This window comes from Mesitornis unicolor, unplaced genomic scaffold (assembly GCF_000695765.1).
Source record: "Mesitornis unicolor isolate BGI_N332 unplaced genomic scaffold, ASM69576v1 scaffold38964, whole genome shotgun sequence".
NCBI lineage: Eukaryota > Metazoa > Chordata > Aves > Mesitornithiformes > Mesitornithidae > Mesitornis > Mesitornis unicolor.
Genome location: NW_010182802.1, coordinates 30,145 through 51,986, shown reverse-complemented (window position 1 = coordinate 51,986; position 21,842 = coordinate 30,145). Strand labels below are relative to the sequence as shown.

At 41.3% G+C, this 21,842-nt stretch overlaps 2 protein-coding genes across 2 annotated transcripts in view; one reads left to right on the top strand and one right to left on the bottom strand.

Annotated features, from left to right (window-relative positions):
- LOC104540168 (dedicator of cytokinesis protein 7) overlaps nucleotides 1-21,842 on the top strand; it is a gene marked incomplete at both ends in the record, with an annotated part of 66,635 nt that overhangs the window by 15,221 nt on the left and 29,572 nt on the right. Inside the window, 9 exons of the mRNA XM_010183905.1 lie at nucleotides 468-630; nucleotides 16,432-16,549; nucleotides 17,409-17,479; nucleotides 18,034-18,172; nucleotides 18,377-18,478; nucleotides 18,718-18,804; nucleotides 19,571-19,802; nucleotides 20,930-21,094; nucleotides 21,619-21,788. Of these exons, the coding sequence (XP_010182207.1) occupies nucleotides 468-630; nucleotides 16,432-16,549; nucleotides 17,409-17,479; nucleotides 18,034-18,172; nucleotides 18,377-18,478; nucleotides 18,718-18,804; nucleotides 19,571-19,802; nucleotides 20,930-21,094; nucleotides 21,619-21,788 (1,247 nt within the window). The remainder of the gene's footprint in view (nucleotides 1-467; nucleotides 631-16,431; nucleotides 16,550-17,408; nucleotides 17,480-18,033; nucleotides 18,173-18,376; nucleotides 18,479-18,717; nucleotides 18,805-19,570; nucleotides 19,803-20,929; nucleotides 21,095-21,618; nucleotides 21,789-21,842) is intronic.
- ANGPTL3 (angiopoietin-like 3) lies at nucleotides 2,717-10,642 on the bottom strand. The gene is made up of 7 exons (XM_010183904.1): nucleotides 10,078-10,642; nucleotides 9,112-9,222; nucleotides 8,301-8,418; nucleotides 7,407-7,520; nucleotides 6,172-6,267; nucleotides 4,281-4,553; nucleotides 2,717-2,944 (listed from the first exon to the last, which is right to left on the bottom strand). Exons 1-7 carry the CDS (start codon nucleotides 10,573-10,575, stop codon nucleotides 2,763-2,765), a joined length of 1,392 nt encoding a protein of 463 aa, XP_010182206.1. The 5' UTR covers nucleotides 10,576-10,642; the 3' UTR covers nucleotides 2,717-2,762.

The following is a 21,842-nucleotide window of genomic DNA, read 5'->3' as shown; positions in this document are numbered from 1 at the left end:
ATTCCAGCCTCAGTGCCATCCGCCAGCAATGAGTCAGCTCTCAGTACTCTCAGCTGACTTGCTAAGGAAAATATTCAGTAATCTTGGTGCAGATTAGCTTTCAGCAACTCCTGATGTACCCTTCCAGTTTGATAAGCAAGGTTCCTGATGAGACTTTGAGTATTGGTTTTAACAGTAGCTGGGCCTCACGGTAGCATTATCGAGCCTGTATTTCCCCAACAGAACAGCATTTGGGACTTGTTAAGGTACAGCTTTTCTGTTGGTTATTATTATCTGGTACCACAGTTGCCCCAGATATCAGTTTGCTTCACTGTTATTTCTTTTTAACAAATTCACATTGGCTGTAATTTATCATTTGTTTATTTAAAGTAATATGTAGGATATTAACCTGAAGAAACAAACATGAATATGCTTTCTGATCTAAATTAATTTGTATTTATGATAGTAAAATAATTTTCTTCCTACAGCTCAATTAAAGATAGACATATCTCCAGCTCCAGAGAATCCCCATTACTGCCTAACGCCAGAGTTGCTCCAAGTCAAACTTTACCCAGACAGCAGAGTTAGACCTACAAGAGAAATCCTGGAGTTTCCTGCCAGGGATGTCTACGTTCCAAATACCACATACAGGTTAGAGTTTTGAAATACTTTTCACATTTCAGGGCCTCAGACTGGCAAATGTGGAAATTCCTACCTTATCAGCTGGTTCATTGCAAAACTTGCTGCATCAGTAGATGTGCTGTGCCAGAGGCACTGAAAGGGTCCAGACTGACACAGCAGAAAATACACAGTTGTGAAGGGACAAACATTTGCATGAAACTTGGCTGTGAAGAAGAACATGAGAGAGGTTTCTCGATGTCCCAAAAATCACAGTGAAATTCAGTTGAATTCTTTTCAGTTTTACATAAGTTTTTTTCTTTGTCTGCTGAAGTCATCATTCTCTTACTGTTTTTATTACTTTCTGACACTTTCAGGGACTTATTTGTTTTCTTTAAAGTAGGGAATTAAAAAAGAAGGAAATTCGTAATCCATTCATATTATCATGTTGGTTTAAAAGCAGTTTCTTTGTTGACAGTGCTTGAAAAAAAATCTCATGAAGATCTGGAAGATAAGAATTTTTTCTAAACTGTCTTGGAAAACAGTAACCTTTCTATAACTAAGCCCAGGCAGGGACCAGATTTCTTTTCCTCATGTACCACTATTCATATAAAGCTTTTTCCACACTGTCTTTGAAGACATTACACCTCTGAGTGGAATTATTTTCCTCAGCTGAATAATTTCACCGACTTACTCACCAAATCTGTTACTTCTTGTTGTAAAAGTTAGATGAATACAAAGCAGGTTTTTTTAAGCCAGACTTACAAGAAAGAGTTTAGTCAAGTTCTGTATCTCATGTATTTTCAAAAGTTTTATTTATTTATCTATTTACTCTTAGAGATTGGACAGGTAATTAAACCGTACAATACACCTGTACAAACGAGCAGCACTGTGCGATCTCTTCTTTGTAATAAATCCATGAGAGGTATAAGTATGTTTTTCAGTTTTTCTGTAATTAGCACATTCTGTTCACAGATGTTTCAGTCTGACAAATTGCAATTAAAACCCATTTTCTGTATGGTTGCAAATGTGGAGATACAAAATCCGTCCTGTACAAGGGTTAGGTAAGGTATACAAGTCAATATGACTCAATGTAACTGCAGAATTGGGGTCTTTGTCAGTCAACACGGCCACGGTTGGCCATCCCCAAGCATGTCAGTAGTCCTTCTGCCTTACAGTATTCTGCAGCTCAAGTTAAACAAAAGCGAATGCGTTCTCAGGAACAGGACCCAACTGTCACATAGGTCGTACCTACAGTGTTTGTGGGTTGGTAGCACTGAGTCCATTGGAGTTGGCCCTGCAGGCAACCGTTCTCTCTCAGAAAGGTGTTTTGTCGTGTGCTCGCTTGGTCCTTCATTTAATTCCTTAGGTGTAAAAGGTCGCAAAGGGATGGCCTTGAATCCATTTCAAATGAGAAGAAAAGATCTCTTCTTTTTTTCAGTAGGCTTTGAAGCTTAGCTCTTAAATTCAGTAAGAAAGCGTAGTTCTTAAGTTATTCTACAGGGTGTGATTATCTAAAAGATGAGGTCTGTGCTGTGGTTTATTTGATGTGTGTGTACACCTCTGTCGCTGCACGAGTACAGTGCTTCAGCAAGGGCTGGCCTGACCTGCTCTGCTGAAAATCTATCTGAAAAGACACAGAACCCTAGAATGGGGAATTGCCTGTTTTTCATTTGCTCATAGAAACACTCCCCAACAATAACATGAACCAAACTTCAAAGTAGTTACTTTACAAAACAAAATGTCTTTTTTCCCCTATAGATTAGTACCTAAATGTCTTCTGTACCATTTTGCCAGCCCTGTGTTTACTGAAACACTTCTTTTGTTTTCCTTACTACACAACCCCGAAACAAATGCAACAAGCTGAAAACCAAGCAGTGTTATCTGACACATGAATAGGCGCTCAATTTCTGCGCATCAGAGTTTTTTAGAGGTGAAATCTCCACGAAAGTTACAGCACATTGGCACTGGGGCTAGGGGAATGGCAGTACTCACCAAACGTACTGTAAGAGCATTGCAAATGCCTCGGGGTTTATGTCATTGCAGAATACACCAGAGAGTGTATGGATTTAGACGTGCATCTGTTATTAAACATAACATGAACTTCTTGGATGTGGTAATGTTCAGTGTGGGTGTTCTGAATTAAAATGCATCGGGTTGAGCATTCAGTCAAAACTTTTTAAATCCGTTGGGTGAATCATTATTTTGGTTGACTTGAGCAAGTAGTATCTTCCTTTCTTAGGCTTCCAGTACAAACCTTTTCTTCTGTCTAGTCTTCCTCTTGACCTTGGCGTGACGTATTTCCCGTTGAGATTGGTTTCCTCACATTCACTGTGCCACCAGCCTCCTAGGGAAAAATGTTGTCATGTCAGTTACTGCCAGTTGTACCCTAACGTCCTGTGCTCAGTTGCTGAGTAGACAGCTCTGTTTGCAACGTAAATCTTTAGGCCAGTTCCAGCAAAAGTGACAATTACACAGTATACCCAAATGAAATGGTGCTTGCACGTATATCCACAATTTGAGGGCCAATACCAAGATGTTGTGCTCCCTGTTATTGTCTGATCCCCATAAAAGTAGTGATGCATAGAAAACCGCACACACAAATTGAATTGGGACACTTACAGAGTTGTCTCGACACTGCTGTGTTTCTCATGACCCTCTACAAATGACTTTCTGATTTGCTGATGTTTTTCTCAGCTACAAATAGTTAATTCCCTGCATCTACAGGAAGCCAAAGAGCCTTAAGTAAACAAATTCTTTTATTTCTTTAGCTCTTGTCCTTAACTATGAGCTTAAATTTTAAGCCCAGTTCTGCTAGCAAAGGACTAGCAGTGCCTCTCTGCTAAAAATGAAAGTTTGGCACTTTGGAAGTCATTTGCCATCTGCTTTATGGTCACTAGAGCCGAGTAACGCTCGCGGCATTGTTTCAGACATTAACAGTTTTCAAGCCTAGAATGACGTACAGCATGTTTCGTGCATGAAGCAGGTGTCTGGGGGGCAATTCTGCATCCTGTGGTTTGATCATTAGTTGCTTTTTCAGTTGTTTGCTTTTTGCTATAAACTGACAAAACATAAAAAGCTTCATAAAATCAAAGAATTAGGAACCCTTTAACAAAATTATCTTCAAGGAGAAATAAGTCTTCAGCCTCACATCTCTCTTGCTCTTTTGAGAGTGATTATATTGTGTATATTTGACAAATAGCTAAAATATCCCTTTGAATGGAAACTCACCATCATTTTAAACTCTGGTTTGTAGTCAATGGATTTAAGAGTCAGTTTGCCCTGTTTTTTTTTCCCAAGGATGGATTAAACAATCTGACCTAGAGCTGCCACGCTGGGACAGACATCAAAGGAGGAACTGCCCTTTACTCCATAGCCCAGAATCACATCCTGGGGTTTTATTTCAACCTGTACTACTTGTCCTGTTTCTGATGTCGGTCATTCGCACAGCCTCGCTATGCTTTAGTTTTACCTGTCTATAAAATAGAAAAGTGATGCCTCGTTGTTGTAGGACCCTGCTATCTGCCAACAAAAAACATCTTCTGCCCTTTCCTGCAAGCAGAAACATGTTGCTACCGTCTCTGGCTGTATCTAAAGCCAGGCTAATACCAGTAACGACCCACTAAAGCATACGGCCATGGAACAAAGAGACTCCCGTGTTGATATACCCGGCGTACTGATACCTAGGTAGTTTTCTGGACAGTTGAAGTCATTTATTACATCCGCATCGTGGTCTGCAGTGGTGAACCGCAGTTCTGTCTGCTCGGGCAGGGCGTTGGGGATGCTCCCGGACATGCGTGAAAGCTGGAGAGTGTAATCTGTTTCCGGGCCTCCCAAGCTGAATGCGTACTCGACGTAACGTTTATTATCTTTCCAGTCTTGCAGCTCGATCCGTAAGACGTAGTCCCCTTGTTTGGTGATGGAATAGGTCTTGTTCAGGCCTAGCCAGAATTCCTCTGCAAAGCCAAAAATAGATGGTGTTCATGTGGAACTAGGCGTGAACGCACTGACCGTGTTTTTCAGATCTCTAACCCATAGCTCACATAGCTCCTTCACCTTTAAAATACCAGTATTTGAACAGATGTGTTCAGATAAGCTGCTCAATGTCAGGATCGAGAGATGTCAGAGGTGAGGATGAGGGGACAGAAGTCACCAGGCAGAGAGTTAGTGGGGAAGGGGTTATGTGATAAACTTTCCCCAAAATCCCATATCGCACACATTGCTATTGAATTTGTTTTTACGGATAACCTGCGGGTAATATCTGTGAAAATACAGTATTTAAAAGAATTTATTCATTGCTTTAATTAAATCAATAATATGAGTCTTGGGGACTGTTGATCTTTCCAGAGGTCTCCCGCTACATTTTTTTTGTTTACCTCTTCTTAATTGCACACCAGTGATCAATAAAAGCAAGAGATATAAATGAACTGGAGCTTCTCTCTTAACTTTCCCACCTCTTGTGAAACTCTGAGAGGGAGTTTAAGACATATAAAACATGCATAATTGGAGCTGTGTGACAAGTGAAGCAAATGACATACATAAAACCTAATTGCAGTTGTTGTATTTTTTAAGGGAAGAGCTGCAGAACTGAACTGAGGTTTCGATACCCTCGCGAATTCGAAAAGTGAATTTAACTTGAGCATTTTTCTTTTGCTAGAATTCTTGATAATTAGTTTAATTGTTACATAAATTATATTAATCAAGTAGCTCATTATCAGTACTGCTGGTGTCGGGTAATTGCCACATGTCGAAATAGCAGCAGCTGAATGTGAGTGCCATACATGCAGGTGGCATTTAAATCAGTAGGAGATGAGGTGGTTGAGTAAAATCCTCCCACAATTTAGAGGTAAGGAGCAGTAGCCTGTTAGGTGTTATCACCTTGGAGTACGCAGCACAGGACTGAGTAGGACATAGCTGAGAGTGACACCATCCTAGAAAGTCAAAATATCTTCTAAACAAAAGTGGAGCCATCTCACTGTACGAGAAAAATAGGAAAAATTCTGGATGGAGAGGCTGTAGGGAAGCACTTGGTGCTGCAGATTCTTTGGAGTTGATAATTAACAGGGGAACGTGGGTGTTTCCTCACCCTATCCAGCCATGGAGGGGATTGGCCACTGTGCAAGGAAGCCAGGGGTGTTTGTGTAGGGGAGTGCATGCAGCCTTGGGATCTCTTGAGGTTGGAGAAATTGGTGTGGCGGTTTTAAGGGAAACGGGATGGCAGAAGGCTTGAGAGAAAGTCGTGACAGCAACTTGGTGAGGTTTTGCATTTGTGTACATTTTAAAGGCTTGGGGGGTGCTTTTATGAATAATAAAATCTTAATAATTAAAATAGCATTTAAAGCGTTTTGGCCTTGATTCAGCAGAAGTTTCTAAACACACACTGGAAGATGTGCCTTTGAGAGTTTTACTGAGTTACGTTTTCTGGTAAGCAGTTTCTGGTGCTCCCCTGATTAGGAAAGCTACTCAGTTTTGATTGCAAGTTTTGTCTGCTTTTGTGTGGAAACCTTTCAGTAAAAAGATTCAGCTTCTCAAATCAACTGATACAAAGACAAGACACGAAAAAGGCATTTTTACCATTGAGGTCACCAAAACCGTTCTCATAGGCGTCCCAGGTTTGGTTGAAATCCAGTGATCCATCCACTCTCTTCTGGATTACGGTCCAGGAGCTGCCTGCGAATGTGAAGAGGAAGTAAGTCTCAAGCCTGACTTAAGTGTTTGAAGCCTTAGGGAGAAGATGGAAAATAACTAAGACCATCAGCTGCTGACCCTGCAGCCTGACCCACTGTGCCTGCCCCTGTGCAAGTGAATTAAAAAATGGGCTTGCATTGAAGGCAGCTCCATACGAATCCCACCTGCTCTTCATTTTCCTGCAGACGTGAGTGCACGTGTTCTGAGCTATAAAGCCTCTGGGCTGTACAGAGAGCAGATGCTCTACTCATCTTGGCCTTGGCCTTATTAACTGTCCATGAGTGTGCTCTTGGGTGCTCCAATTTGGAGGTAGAATGAGCCTAAACCTTAATCAGAGGAACTTTAGTGAGCACACCTCAGCAGAACGCAGGGCTTTTGGAGTGTCCTGTGCCACATTTGGGGTCACTCAGCTCACTTGTTTGGTTAAGCTGTCTTAACTGAGTTTCATTTGTTTATGAGGGCTGAGAAGCACTAACATAGAGAAAATTATAAAAGGAGATATGAAATATTGCGGACATTTGATCAGATTATCAGACTTCCTCTACTGATAGCACTTGACTGCTGGGAACACAACTCCACATGAAGTGTTGGAGGTTGTGTCCACACAAGAGCTGCAGTGGGGTCTTTCTCCTGACCAGGTCATGACACCCTCATTTAATCAGTTTCAGCAAATGTCAGCAAAGGAGGTTTTTGCACAGGGTCACCCCGTGCCGCTCTGTTTACACATCCGAACAAATGACATGGCCCTGCCATGGTTGCATTAGCGCCGTCCTGGGCTCACTGGGCAGCCATGGCAAAGTACCCATGCAGAACATGCAATAGAATGACATTTATAATTGCCATTTTCATTATCTAGAGCTAAAGGGACTTGTTTTATCTATATACTTAATGTCTGTCGCGTTATTAGAAGTTCTTTCCTTGGTATAAACAAGAGGTGAGTAAAGAATGAAAGCAACTTTAAGGAGACTTCAGGATATTGGAAAGCTGAGTTCACAGCACAGACAGGCCAGTAAGAGAAGTCAAGAGGATATGTAAATCGTTATAAGTTTTTGTCTACTTTGAGGTGAGACAGTTTTTTGGGTTATAGGAGTCTACTTATGTGAAAAGTAGACTTGTCTTACCAAATTTCATTTCACAATAGACATTGAAAGCTTCCAAGCCGTTGGGCTTAATGGTGTAAACACCACTGGACCGCAGGCCGCTGTTATAAAGCACAGTGCAGTCAGTAGCGGCACCTAGGGAAACAAAGAGCAGACACTTAAAAGTCCTGTTTTGGATAGGGTAAGTTCTAATCCAGCTTTGTAACTTGAATTTCTATATGGAATGGACCCTAAACAAAAAACAGAACAATCTTTTTGGTGATTTTATTTTACAATACATGACATAGAATGGACAAACTGCTTTGGGCTTGGTAGTGCAGCTGCCAAGTTGTACATAGGTTGGACCACCTGTATTTTTTAAGTTAGGCAAGGTTTCAATTTAGGTAATTTTGAGAAGTTTGTAAGGCCTAAGACTATGGCAAAAGGACTTTCCTAGCCCTTGGAATGTTCCCAGTTGCCATGTTCCCATTGCCGCAGTTGGAAAATGCCTCTCAACTTTGAAGAAAGCTCTTCCAAATAATATATAATAATTATATAATGTAATTAGCCAGCATGAAATAAATTAGTTCAGTGTTCATACTCTCTTAGATAGGCATTGGCAGTGCCAGACGTGCCAGTAAAAGGATGGTCACAGCACATGTTTACAAGGGGTGAATGGAGGCTGAAGGCTGGGGACAGGATTACTGGACATGGTGTCTGTATGTCACCCCAGAAACAAGTACACGTGTAGTGGGGCTAAACAGATGATGACATTTTCCAAAGCAGGAAATCTGGCTTCTTCCCACAGCACTGTATATAACATACAAAGTCTTTTATCTTACGCTTTTAGTCTTTGACTATTAAAAACCTATGCAAACTTTGACAGCAGATGCTGTGACTGCGATGTGTTGTGTGGTATAAGAGGTAAGGCCTCACCGTCAGGTCCGTACGTTACAGCCGTGGCATTGCGCACAGGAAAGGGGATGGGCTCTGGTTCAATTTGCTCCCCCGTGAAGGAGTTCTCTGCCAGCTCCTGGAGCTCGATGTGGTTGAGCTGAAAGAACCGTAATTACAGACTGTTAATTGCCCACGGCTCTGAAATGAGGAGAGTCATGTATCAAGCTGAACAATGTCGTGCAGAGAATAATTTTTCTTGTGAATGTAATCCTTTAGAATACCCAATTTACAACATAAAAATAACTTTAGAACCACACTGGTTGATTTCAGTGGAATGAATGTTGGCTGTGCCGGCTCAAACAAGGTAGGATTCATGAGGTGAGTAAATGACCCATTCTCACGAGGTGCACCTTAATGGGCAAACAGATTTAACTTATTTCCTTAGGTGACATCACTTAGACAAATAATACCAACATCTAAAGAGCACAGAACCCTCAGTTCCTGAGGCTGAAATGCATTTTCCTTCTATAGCCTCCTCTTAGGAATAAATTAAATATGAGCATGTCAGTGATAGCCAGAGTTACAGTGACACGTGGTGAAGTGCAGAACATGGCTCCCTGCTGGGCTGAATATTGGAAAAGAAGAAATGGAAAGTAATGATATTTGGAGACCAATGGAAGAAAATAACATGACAGGTAATAAAAGAAAAAAAATTAGTATACCCTCCTCTACACCCTCAAAGTGTGAACAGGGGAGGTGGCTGACCCAAGTGGATCGTTGGGCCATTGACTCTGTCAGTGTTGAGAGAGATGACAAATTCCGAAAAGAGAAATAGCGGTGGTTCCTGTACCTTGTCCTCCAGCTCCATTATTTGGTTGTGCTGTCTGTCGAGCTGCACGTGCTGCTCCTCTACAGTTCTCAGAAGCTGCTTGATGTGGTTGTCCTGCTCCTCCACGAAAGCCTGAGGACAGGGAGGGAGGGAGATTGTGGTTAGAATCAGCAGCAGATTTTCACAGCCTTTTGTTGTGGGTTTTTTCCTTCCATTTTCATGTCCACAACAATGACGTTCTGTGAAGTTGGCCCTTGATTCAAACTAAATGTATGGCATCAATCAAAAAAGGGAACAATTCCCAGGATTTAGGGTATTATTAGCTTGGGATTTGGGAGATCTGGATTCATCTTTCTGCTTTGAAACAAATATCCAGTGTTTTCTCACACAAGTAGCTTAGTCCTATCATGCTGCTGCAGAATACAGTTAATACTTCCTCTAGCACAGGAAACCTTATACCCACTTAAATACTTGCATGTGCTGATATGAACTTGCAAGGTTCTTTGGTCCTGGAGGTCATATGGGTAATATGTATTTTTAAAACATTTTTAAAACCCTTTTTAAAGGTTTAAACTTCCTGGGTTTATACTGAGCAGGCAATTCCTAATGCATTGATTTGTAATGAGCAGATGGCATACAAACCTACGGGCTTTTGGTAGTCACATCACTTTTCCAATTGCCAATTTTTTAATCATTATTGTTATTTCTGAGAAGTGATTTGCAAAAAAATACTGAGGGAGATAGAGGGCCTTATAAAGTCTGGATTTTTTCACTGATTTTCCTGGGGAATTTTATTACAAAACAAACAATATGTCAGATTAAGGCACTGATTCTTTTAAGATTAATACAGTGATTTATTTCTTAAAATACACAGCACTACTGCAGTGAAGACAAAGGGAAGACAGGAGTTTCTATTGCATAACTACCGATAATAGCATTACAGTTTACTTTGGCTCGTGTGTCAGGGGCTTTCACAAGTCTACTTACTTTGAGTGAAGAAATTTCCTTTGTCTCTTGCATGGAAGGCTGGATAGTGGCCAGTTTGGTGACTTTGTCTTCCAGGCCCCATACTTGCTCTTGCAGCTGGATTTTGTTTTGTATGAGGTCGTCGATCTTCGAATTCATCTCCTGTGAGAGATTCTTTATCTCCTCGTTGTGGATTTGCAGTCTGGCTGTTGTTTGTCTGAGCTGCTCTTCTTCTTCTTTGATTTCGCTGGTTTGCAGCGAGAGCTCATAAAAGGACCTGTCAAAAATGTAAAGTTTTTGAAAGATGTCGTTCATCTGCCCCTTTGTCTTATGGACAAAGTCTTTAAGACCATGCCCCAGCTGGAGGAGTCCATTGGCTAAGATTCGTACGTCGTCTAACATGGCAAATCTTGACTTCGTCTCAGGAGATGCAGCAGAATCAAAGGAGGAATAATCCTTCTCAGCTCTAGCTGAAAGAGCAAGGGGGGCAATGAATAGAAAAATTAGAATTATTTTCATGTTTTCCGCTCCTGATACTCTTTTGGTTGTTCAGGGTGCAGAGACTTTTCCTCCTAACCGTTTTTGCTGTGTGACTGTTGAAAGAAGAAGAAGAGTTTGATCTATTTATACTCCTCTTCATTTTGGAAGAGGCAGAGCAACGAGTTGATCATTAAACTGTGTGTAACTGAACGAATGTAACCCCTCTTGAATGTAGGTTGATACCTGGGAAGATAAAACTGAGAAACGGGCACATTGCTGATTAAACTGAACTTTTCCATCTGCCAGCCCTTCTGTTTTAGAATGTTATTGATGACAGCGTGTTTTTCACACAACACTTTTTAATTGATTAATTTTGGGTCATGATAAGAGCCTAAATTGCTTCTGGTTTGTGTTGTCCGATTCCTTTCATTGCCTCAGGAGTATCAAAGGGTTTACCGTGCTGAAAAGCACTGGACGCTGTATTTCGGGTTGCGCAGCTCCTGGGTAGGCTATGGAAGGGCAGAATATTCCCAGATGATTCACACAACTTGATTCTCCTCTGGTACCATTTCCTGGTGTAACTCATGGTGCTGCAGTGGATTTACTTGTCATCTAGTGCAGATTAAGTGAGAAAGAGGGAATTAGGTGCAGAGATTGCCTGGATGTGATTCTACTGTGTTAAGGTTTGTGCAGTAATTTACACCATATAGAACTTATTTTTTAAGAGCTGCTTTCCAGAGGTGGGTGAAATAAATAATACCTCGCTTGCATTTCTCACTTTACCATTCTTCTCACTGTTTAGGATTCACACTGCATAAAGCGACTCTGCAAGTACTCTGAAATAAATGTCCTTTTCTGCTGTGGGTCTCTGCACAGAAGCATATATGTTTTTCGAGTCGTATTGCAGTATGAATGAAAGGTATTTTTCTTTCTGGAATCATAGCAGTCCAAGAAATCACTCCATGCATAATACAGTCTGTACTGTGGAAGGTTTTCAGGTGTTTGCTAGATTCTTTTCTGTTTAGTAATTCTTCCCCTGGACTTTGTGTTCTTGCTGTTCATGTACATAAGCATGTGTGATATGAAGCATCAATAGAAAAAATATATTTAAAATGAAGTTATTACCTCATACGTTGAACTTCCTGTGTGATGAAGGGGTGGTAATGTGCAGGTAAGCTCTCCATTCACATGCAGGATGTGGACAGCACTTGTGGCACTCATATTGTACCTTTGTGGGAAGTTGTTAGGGTTCTTAGCACCTTAACCATGAAACATTTGATAGTTTTTGCTTTGAATGGTAGACCAAGAAACATCGTACCTGATAACCCTATTAAACACTTCCAGTGCTTAAAAAAGTGAGCTAAGCATGTGCTTTTGAAGGATTTCTGTTTTCTGCTGGGCAACTCATTGGAGTTTTGCTTGTGCAGATGCAGTTCAGGTGTGGTTTTTATCTGGGCCTGACACCGCTCTGTAACAGGGAACAAAGTCCAGCCTCTGGCATCTGACACAGGGATTTTGGGCTGCAAAACTTGAAGAACTGGTTACAAATTTTAAAAAAAATAAACATAGAGTATTGAGTGACTTTGTTTTTACAGGGTTTCAAATGGATCATTTTCTGTTGTTTTAGCTATTTGTTACGATAAGACTTTCTCAGTTTGGTTTTAAATAGTGTTGAATTCTTCCTAACCCCATCACCCCAAAGATCTTTATTTTTGGCTTAGTCTTTAGAAAAACTTAGGAAGTTACTCAAGAAATAGCAGTGACCAAGCAAGTGGAGATGAGGCTGCTCAGACGTGACGCTACCCTTTAGAAAGGTTTGGTTTCCAGCTGGGAAAGGCAGTCAAAATGCTCTGATATCAAATATTAAAAGCCAGGAGTGGCTGCCAAGCACATTTCCATATTAATGCCAGTGGCAATAATGTCAAGCAGTGATAAGGTCACTACACAATTAGGGACTGCACCCGTAGGTGTCACAGCAGTCACAGAGTCTGTAAGAAAAGCGGGACACAAGAAAGCAGAGGGGAGAAAACCTTTTGGTATGATTAAATCACAAGATTCAGGGACTGTAAAAACCCTAAGAGGGAACCTTGCCTCTGAGAGCTGTTAGTCCAGTCAGGAAAAGATGTATATAACAAACATGATCTTGAAGATCTTTCGTGCACCTGAGTGACCCTTGTTAAATGGGCTTGAAATGATTTTTATAGTAGGAATAAAGCAAAGAAAAAGGTCTCTGGGTTTTACTGAAAAGGAAAATTTTCATAATAGTTAGACATTCCCTCTAAGAATTAGGATCAGCTCTTAATGTTTTAATACCTTTATGAAGGATTTTGCAAAATGGCTGTAATCACATTATATAAATATTTAGAGGAGTTCCTAGTGCCATTATTTCCATGGCTTGGGAAGCTTTTGCACTTTAGCAGTTCATTTTATGGAGGTAAAAGTACTTCTGAGATCTGTTTGAGGTAATGGTATAAACTTTGCATATGTTTTGCATAGCATTGTACTAAAAGCTCCAGACACAAGTCCTGGGGTTTAGAGCTTCTGGCTGAAACTTTTATTGATAGAAATCAGTGAATTATATCATCAAAAAGTAGCTGTTTCCTGGAAGCACAAGGACTAGAGGTTCTTTTGTTTAATCAGTGTATTTCCTAGCGTGGTTGCTGGTGGTGCAGTGATGTTTTCACGATCAACCCCTCTTTATCCCTTCAGCAGCTTTGATGTCCATCGTCTCACCCATGCAGTGAGGCATCTCCTACATCGCTTTGCACAGAAGTCTCATTTCACTGCACCTCTGGTGTCCTATGACATGTTCTGAGACCAGGTATTTGGGCACACACAGAAGATAAGAACTTGAGATGTAATGAATTAAATGAAAGAGCGAAACCAAGAAGTCATTCTCCCACAGTGGCTGTTGGACAGGGGCACAGATTCCTTCAGGAGATTTATAACGTTCCTCCTGGTTTTTCAGCTGTGAGTCTCTTTCATAGAATGGTTTTGGTTGGAAAAGACCTTTAAGGTCATCAGTCGCCTTTCCACGGGTGCTGTAGCTGTGCTTATGGCAGATAGGAGGATCTGCGGCTTTTACCTGCGTAGTGTAGGTAAAATAGGATTTTGCATTTGAGGTCACATTGTGATGTGGAAATGGGGGAGTTTTTTCCCCGCTCTGTGTATAAGTTTTCCACTAAAGGAAGATGCCTGGACAGAAGAAAGTGTCCAGCCCTCCCCTGTCTTACAGCGGGGTCTGTGCATGTGAACTCTTTCTAGAGTGACATCAAATTGATCAAATGTCCCCTTTGCTCCCAGTGGACCAGGCCCCAGCAGAAGAGGTGGTAGGAGAACTGCAAGCTTGGTTTAGGCTCATCTCTGCTATTCAGCATAAATCAGTCCTAAGCATAATACTGCCTTTAATATAGGGATCCTGTAGCCTGGCTTCGCAAATACATTAAATCCTTCTCTTAAGCACTAATAATACTTAATAAAAGTTTTATGAGCTATGTACATTTTAGAGTAAATTTTCATATCCATTTTCATTTTAAAAAGAACATCAAGGAGCAAATGTATTCATGCCAGAACAAGGTAATTTAGTGGAGTCACAAAAATGGCACAGGGCCCCTCTGAAATACTAAGAGAGCCTTGATTAGACAAAGCGACCAATGGGGATGGGATTCAAAAACTTAATTCACCATGAAGGACTTGAAAGGGAAGAAATTCCCGGGTGCCAGCTAAGCATATTCCTCTGCCTGGAGGGGTGAAAAAGAGCCTGGCTTCATAGCGCTGCCCCGTGCAGCCTTGTGGAGCTGTACGGCTGGGCTGCTCTGTAGAGGCGCTGACCTTGAGAAGGTCCAGCTTTCTTCAGAGGCTCTTGGAGGGGTCCTTAGGAGCAACATTCACCTGTGTCCATATAGACAGGTACCTGGCTGTGTAGAGTCCTCAGATGGCGTTCATTTACCAGAATGTTGACATCAAGGGCAATTTCAGACAGCTTAGGGCAGCCCACTGTGTTTCCATCTGGTTCTCCAGAGGAGTGATGCACTGCTAGCCCAGTGCAGGTGTTTTGGGTACCCATGGCATCTAGAAAGGCACCAGGTACCTTCATGGAGCAACCAAATCACTGCTCTCCCAACAATTAAAAAAAGCTTATTTTTGTTCTCAGTCTACTGTTTCCAGCACTTTTAGTGGCTGCTGTATTATGCTTAAAATGCTGTCCTGCTGTGCTCGTCACTGCAGTTTCCTGTGCCCATCTGCTGTCTCTCTGGGACAAAGAACAGTTAGAAACTGCTTACAAATTGCGTTCAGATTCACTGCATAGTTCCTGGAGGGGAAGGGAACCTCTTTTACGTCCTGCCTTACAACCCAGGGCTTGGTACAGGATTGGTTGCTTCAGTTTTTGGGCAAAATGCAAGGAAGGTCTCACCTAACCACCGGGCTACTGAGTAGCCTGTGGTGAGCATCCCTCTCGGTCCCTCTTGTTGGAACCATAGGAGCTAGGGTGTCCAAGAGGAATGATGCTGGTCTGGCAGGCAGGGCTGTGTGGGCAACGGAGAAGGTATTTCCAGGCTGACTTTTTCAAGACGTATAATAATTCATACACTTTTACTTGTTTGGGGGCAAAAGAAGGTATAATTGCTTTGAGCAATGGAGTATTTTGAGGGGAATGATTCAGGGTCTGTTGTCTTTTTTTGTGTTTATAGGAACATGCAAGGGACTTTCATAAATTTCTTGCTCATAGGGCAGGCGGGGGCTCGTAGTGGACTATTTTGCTAATGATGTGTGAATCCACCTTGTACTTGGTTGGCAGGGCCTCAGCAGGGCTAAGAGGATGGGAAATACTGCAGAATTTTGCATCTCATCACTGTTGTGTTTAAAGTAACCATAGATTTGGAGGAATGGATCTCGAAGGGGCCTCCAAAATGTGCCTCCATCCCTGTGAAGGTTGAGGTTGTCTATAAACCAGTCTGAACAGGCGTCTGCCTTGCCTGGCCTCAAAAGCTGATGGAAAAATGGAGATTTCACACTCTCTCCAGGCAATTTGTTCTACTGCTTGACTAGCCTTACACTCAGAACGGTTTCCCTTGCATCTAACCTAAATCTCCCGTGCTGCAATTTCAGCCCATTACATCCTATCATATTCCCTGTGGATGTGACAGTCGCTTTATTACTTCAGTCTTTGCAGAGTTCTTTAAATACCTGGGAGTGTTGGCATTACCTGTGCCCCCAGCCATTCCCTCAAACCTAAATGTTCCTGGTTCATTCTGGCCATCCCCACTGTTCTGCAAAGCTCATGACTTCTCTTGCTCCTCAGCTGGGAGTTTTAGTTGATCCCCATCCTTCCCAGAGTGTGGTATTCAGGCATGGAATTGGAGACACCATGGCATCTGAGTCATTGCAAAGATTGGATATCTGCTGAAGTGACAGAAACCCGTTTAGTTTAATCTGTTTTCAGAGAAGTGAAGTAATCGTGATGTAAGGAGATTTAAAAAAAAACCCACCAAAGGAAGGTATTTAACAGAAACCACCACGCTGTGTTGAATAGACACTTCTCAGTGCTTTTCTCTTCATGTTTCTTTCTACTTGAACTTCTTAGATTGTAGCATCACCGTTGATTTTTTAGATGTGTTTTTCAAATACCCTTATAAACAGGAGCTATTTCAAAATACGATGGCAGTTAAAAAAATCACAGTTTTTCATATCTAAAATAAGAGGTCATGATCAAGTTGCTTGTGTAGGTGTGCACTTGCGGTGAAGAGAAAACCATCTGACTAATGGAAAATGTCAAACCCTTCCCTTTGACTCTCTTGAGTGTTTCCGCAGAGGTTTCAATAATAACACTAATAAAGGTGTGAACCCTCTCATTCTCACACGGAGATTCTCACTTGATGCCTTTGTCTCTTGCAGGAATCTTCTTTATGTCTATCCTCAGAGCCTTAACTTCGCCAACCGCCAAGGATCTGCCCGGAATATCACTGTAAAGGTCCAGTTCATGTATGGAGAGGACCCCAGCAATGCTATGCCGGTGAGCTGTGTGCTTGCTGCATGCTGATAAGGCAGAGTACACATTGCAGCTCTAAAATCCCAGTGTTAAACCCTCACTGAAACAGAGTTCAGAATAACGAGTTCAGGGGAGTATATAATTACAATATTTCAGAACAAAGAGTGAATTTAGATAGAGTTTGTAAAGTAACAATGTAGTAGTTAGTATTAGAACCTGAGGTGTTTGCAGTGGACACCCTGTCTTTGGAATAGTGTCTTTGCTTCTGTGACCAAAAAATTACAGGTGATAGTTATATGTGTTCAGGGCCAGAGGTGATCAGCACCTGGTGAAGGTGGTGTGAGGTACCTTCCCCCAAGGTTGTTCTCATAGCATGTGTAAAACTGCCCTTTATGTAGTGCAATTTGAGGTGCTCTGATGAAAACCCCTGTAGAGGTTAGTCATTCTTATTTACTCAGTAATTTTCTCTGTTTTCCCTAGTTTGCCTTATCTGAGTTCTGTTAGCCTGATTCTCCTCATGTTCATTCGGTCTTTCTGGCTTTCTTTCTGTCTTTCTTTTCCTGATTTCTTCTGAATTCATGATCTTCCTGATTTTTGCCATCTGCAGATGAGGAATAGCAGGGAAAGTCTTTGATTGGCTTTGTGTAGGCATGGTTATATTAATCAGTTCTTCGGTTGTATCTGTGTTCATTTCTAACTGGGATTATTAAACCTTTGAACACTTTAGTGACTGAGTTAAACGTTGCATTTAAGCGAAGGGGCATGTACCAAGCAGAGATGCACAGACTCACAAATGGAGCTGTAAATGTCTCGGTGGGATTATGGAACAAACTCTCGGCACAGTTTTATAGTGGGATTTCTGTTGTGTTTTTCTTTTTTGCAGGTCATCTTTGGCAAGTCTAGCTGTCCTGAATTTTCCAAAGAAGCGTACACAGCTGTAGTATATCACAACAGGTAAAACACAACAGCTTGTGGAAGGACATGGCTCCATATGGATAGTATGAGTCTACCCAAAGGAGGTTTTACCAGTGTGAAAGTGAAGTAGCTCACCCGTGACTCTGTCTCAGTGTTAATTATTTAACGATGACTCTCTGCTTAGTGCACAACAACTGCATAGAGTTTTGTGATGACTGGGAGCTGGAGCCTTTGTTTGCTCTGGTACAAACCAAGAGCACTGTGTCAGGGGCTGTGATCCTGAGCACGTAGCCCAGCTCAGCAGATGCTGTAGTACCAGCTTCAAGTTAGGAGTCGTGCAGATTTACGTTATAACCTCAAGTTAGCACATGCTCTGTTTGCTGGAGCCTTTTAGATTTTAGTTACACATTGGAAGTACTTGATATTGGAAATAATTTCATTGCAGCTGGGGTAAGGAACGCTGAATCTGGTGTTAATGTGTTGATTGACTTTGTAGCTGTACTGTGGAGAGAGGTACTGGGGAGAGAACCCTGTCCTGCAGACTGGGGGTTGTTTGTACTGATGACTCAGCTGAGGATCTGGTCTCTGCACAGGTCGCCTGATTTTCATGAGGAAATCAAGATTAAGCTTCCAGCCACTTTAACCGATCACCACCACCTGCTTTTTACTTTCTACCACGTCAGTTGCCAACAAAAACAAAACACTCCCCTGGAGACTCCAGTTGGATACACCGTGAGTGTCTTTCGGTCTTCATGGTTTTGTATCCATAATGGATGTATCCATAATGCATTTGTTTGCAATTCATTTAGCATCACTGTCAACTCATAGGCCATTGTAAAATTTGAGAACTTGACGGTTAAGCCTGCAAAGCTCTAAAAAGCCTTAAGATGTGTGTGGTTTTTGTTGTTTTATTTTGTTATTTCCTTCTCCTTAAAGTGGATACCGATGCTTCAGAATGGACGGTTAAAGACTGGTCAGTTCTGCCTTCCTGTTTCGTTGGAAAAACCACCTCAGGCTTATTCGGTGCTTTCTCCAGAGGTGAGTTGCTCTTCACACTGAAAATGCATGTGTACATATAAGTGTATGTGCATGTGTATTTTTAACTCTTAGATTATTTGTTTCTTAAATACTGCAAAGTTTAGACAGGTGTGTGTGTTTGTGTATGGGTGTCTGGGTGTGATCTGACAATAAAATGTAAAAACAATGACAGTTGTAGTTAGATGTGCCTTAGCTCTGCTTTCTTTCACATCCTCACTCATTTTTCTTTGAACCTGCAGGTTCCACTCCCAGGAATGAAGTGGGTGGACAACCACAAAGGGGTTTTCAACGTTGAAGTTGTTGCTGTATCATCCCTCCATACTCAGGTAAATATTAAGAGCAGTCATTGCAATAAAAAGAGAGTTTGATAGTCTTTTGACAGCTGAAACGCTGTCAAAGTTGATACTGTGAAGAATATCATAATCACTTGTAGTGAAATTACGATCTCATTTTCAGTTCTGAGCCAGCAGACCTGTTATTCCACATTCTGCTGTGAGTATATTTGAGAAGCTCTGCTTAAAAATGTGAGCAGTTTGGCCTTTATTCACAAGAGGTGAATGGTCAAGAGTATTTTCAGACCTCAGACTGTTGTGTTTAATACAACAGCTCTAATGTACAGTCCAGGCATACAATGTTTTCTTGTTTTTCCTTTTCCCCTCTGCCTCTTTTGTTTCCCCATGTATTTTTCATCAGTCTGTCTTTGAACTGAAAAGAAAGATGACAGTCATTTTGACTAACCATTTCAGCTTTTGTTTTATTAATTCCCAGTATGTCATTTTGATGTTTTTGTGTATTTTATTTGTGCTGTAAATAGTAACATGATTTTAGTGCATTTTTGTCTGTTTTTTGTAAGAATACACAGTCTGTCAGTCCTCTAGTTTTACCCTGACAACTTCTGAACACTGCTGGTTTCATTTGAATTAGACATTTGGGTAGAGCTTTCAAAGATCATGAATTTCTGCTAATTTTATGAGATTAAATGGTCAGACAGAAGAATGAAGGACAGAATCCATCCATGAGGTACAAATCCATAGGAAGTGGAGTTATTTTTGGAGCTTCTTGCTGATTATCGGTTTTTTTGCTTGTATGTAGGACCCTTATCTTGACAAGTTCTTTGCACTTGTCCATGCTCTGGATGAGCACATGTTCCCTGTGCGAATAGGAGACATGAGAATTATGGAAAACAACTTGGAAAATGAACTGAAGAGCAGCATTTCAGCTTTAAATTCCTCTCAACTGGAGCCGGTAGTGCGATTTCTTCATCTCCTGCTTGACAAACTGATTCTTCTGGTAGTAAGACCTCCTGTCATTGCAGGCCAAATAGGTATTCTATTTAAGTTTTATAGAGAATTACATAGCTCAAAGTTTGACACTTCCAATTTTATCATATTTATGTAGAAATAAAAAAGTCCATTTTTATGCTTTATTTTAGTGCCACTAATACACCATGTATCTTCAAAATAAAACATGCTGGCATCCAGATCAGTGGTGATATACACAGGAGCAATATTTAATAAAGGTTTCCAAGAATGACTGGTAATTTGGTGTCGAAAGACGCCTGACTTTCATGAGTAGAATGCTCAGCATTTTCTTAGCACTGGAGCCTATTAAGGTGTCTCCATGCTGACATTCAACAACTAAGAATTTTAACCTTACTGGTCACCTTGGACAATCTTATGAAAACCTCTCAAGTGGAAGTCAGAATTAGATTCTTTAAATTTCAAATAGCAGTTGGGATTTTTTGAAACTTGAGTTTGGACATGGTGGAATAAAGGTGTCAGGACTGCTTGAAGAATAGCAATTGTTTATTTTAGAAAGGTTGTCTTTCTGGGGAAGAATTTTGCTTGAATTTTATTTTGTATTTTAAAGCTCCTTCACTCTAAGTGTTCTGTATTGGTTTCGTTTGTATGGAGCATTGAGAACATTAATGACTAGTTTTTAAAAAACTAAGACATACAGTCTCCAGCCGCTGTCTGCTTCATCCCTAGTTTGTTTAGAATATCTACCTCAGGCTGTGCGTAGATGTCTGTGCTCATTTTTAGAACAGATTTTTTTGAAATCAGAATGGAATTGTTTTTGATACAGTTTATATTTTGGCTAAGGCTTAAATGGAGGAAATAATTAACTGAGAAAAGTATGATAAATATCCAAAGGACATTATCCATCAATTAAACAAGGACTTGATCTTGTTACCGTTGCAGTTGATGACTGAAGTTGGGCTGATTCCAGAAATCAGAGCTAAATTCATTAGATTTGTTATTAATAAGAGTGGAAGCTTATCACTGCAACACCTGTCTTCCTGTCAAGCTGTTTATTAGACCTAGTTCAAATACCAGCTTCCGTTTTTCGTGAGAAATGCTTGCTGTAATGCTCTTCAACAAAATGCACGTATAGGATTTTCTCATGGGTACTGCTGTGGTCTAAAACAGCCTCCTCACATATTACTTTCAGTTAACCTGGGCCAAGCGTCCTTTGAAGCAATGGCATCAATCATAAACAGACTTCACAAGAACTTGGATGGGAACCAGGACCAGCATGGCAGAAACAGCCTTCTTGCTTCCTATATTTATTACATTTTTCGCCTACCAAATACCTATCCCAACTCACCATCACCAGGTAGCTCTTTTTCATTTTATTTCGAGCCACAGTTCGTTAAAAGCAAGCAGAAATTACTTGCTGGCAGGTGCTCCTGAGCTCCCACTGCATGGCTGATTCCCTGCCAAGCCCTGTTATTAACTTTCTCTGTGATCCAGTATAACCATTTACAAGAGGAGTTTAATTACAGTTAGCCATGTCAGAAGATTTAACTGTTTGATGATCTTAAATAACATGACCATGAGTCTAAATTGTGGCAAAATATCATGGTTTTAGGTTTGTTTTCTGTAGCAGGTTAGACAGATGTGGTACCCTCTTGGCCTGTCATGGTTCCCAGTATCATTCACTTGTACTTTTGTACTTTTATCCAGTTCCAACCAGAGTTGAAACACTGGTGAACCAGGCAGGGGAAGGCACAGGGAAGATTTCGTTATGGGCCAGACCTCCTGGTTATACAGAGGGTTTGCTGCATCAGGCTGGTATAAATCCCCATAGGATCAAGGCACTGACTGGTTTAACTGGGTGTTCTTCATACCCCACGGCAGGTCCCGGTGGCTTAGGAGGATCAGTGCATTATGCCACTATGGCTCGATCAGCTGTCCGACCTGCAACCCTTAACCTGACCCGCTCACGGAGCCTCAGCAACAGCAACCCAGATATTTCTGGGACCCCCACCTCACCGGACGATGAAGTTCGCTCGATCATTGGCAGTAAGGTATGTGTGTGCTGCTGAGGGTCTTACAGGGACTTCAGCATCTTTTATTTAAAG

What these genes read in the sequence shown, in the direction of transcription:
- ANGPTL3 (XM_010183904.1), bottom strand. Translation starts at nt 10,575, where the DNA reads ATGAAAATAATTCTAATTTTTCTATTCATTGCCCCCCTTGCTCTTTCA. An exon ending in TGTAACGTACGGACCTGACG is followed by an intron (nt 7,521 to 8,300) that starts GTGAGGCCTTAC and finishes TTGTTTCCCTAG; the next exon opens with GTGCCGCTACTGACTGCACT. An exon ending in CTATTGTGAAATGAAATTTG is followed by an intron (nt 6,268 to 7,406) that starts GTAAGACAAGTC and finishes TCACATTCGCAG; the next exon opens with GCAGCTCCTGGACCGTAATC.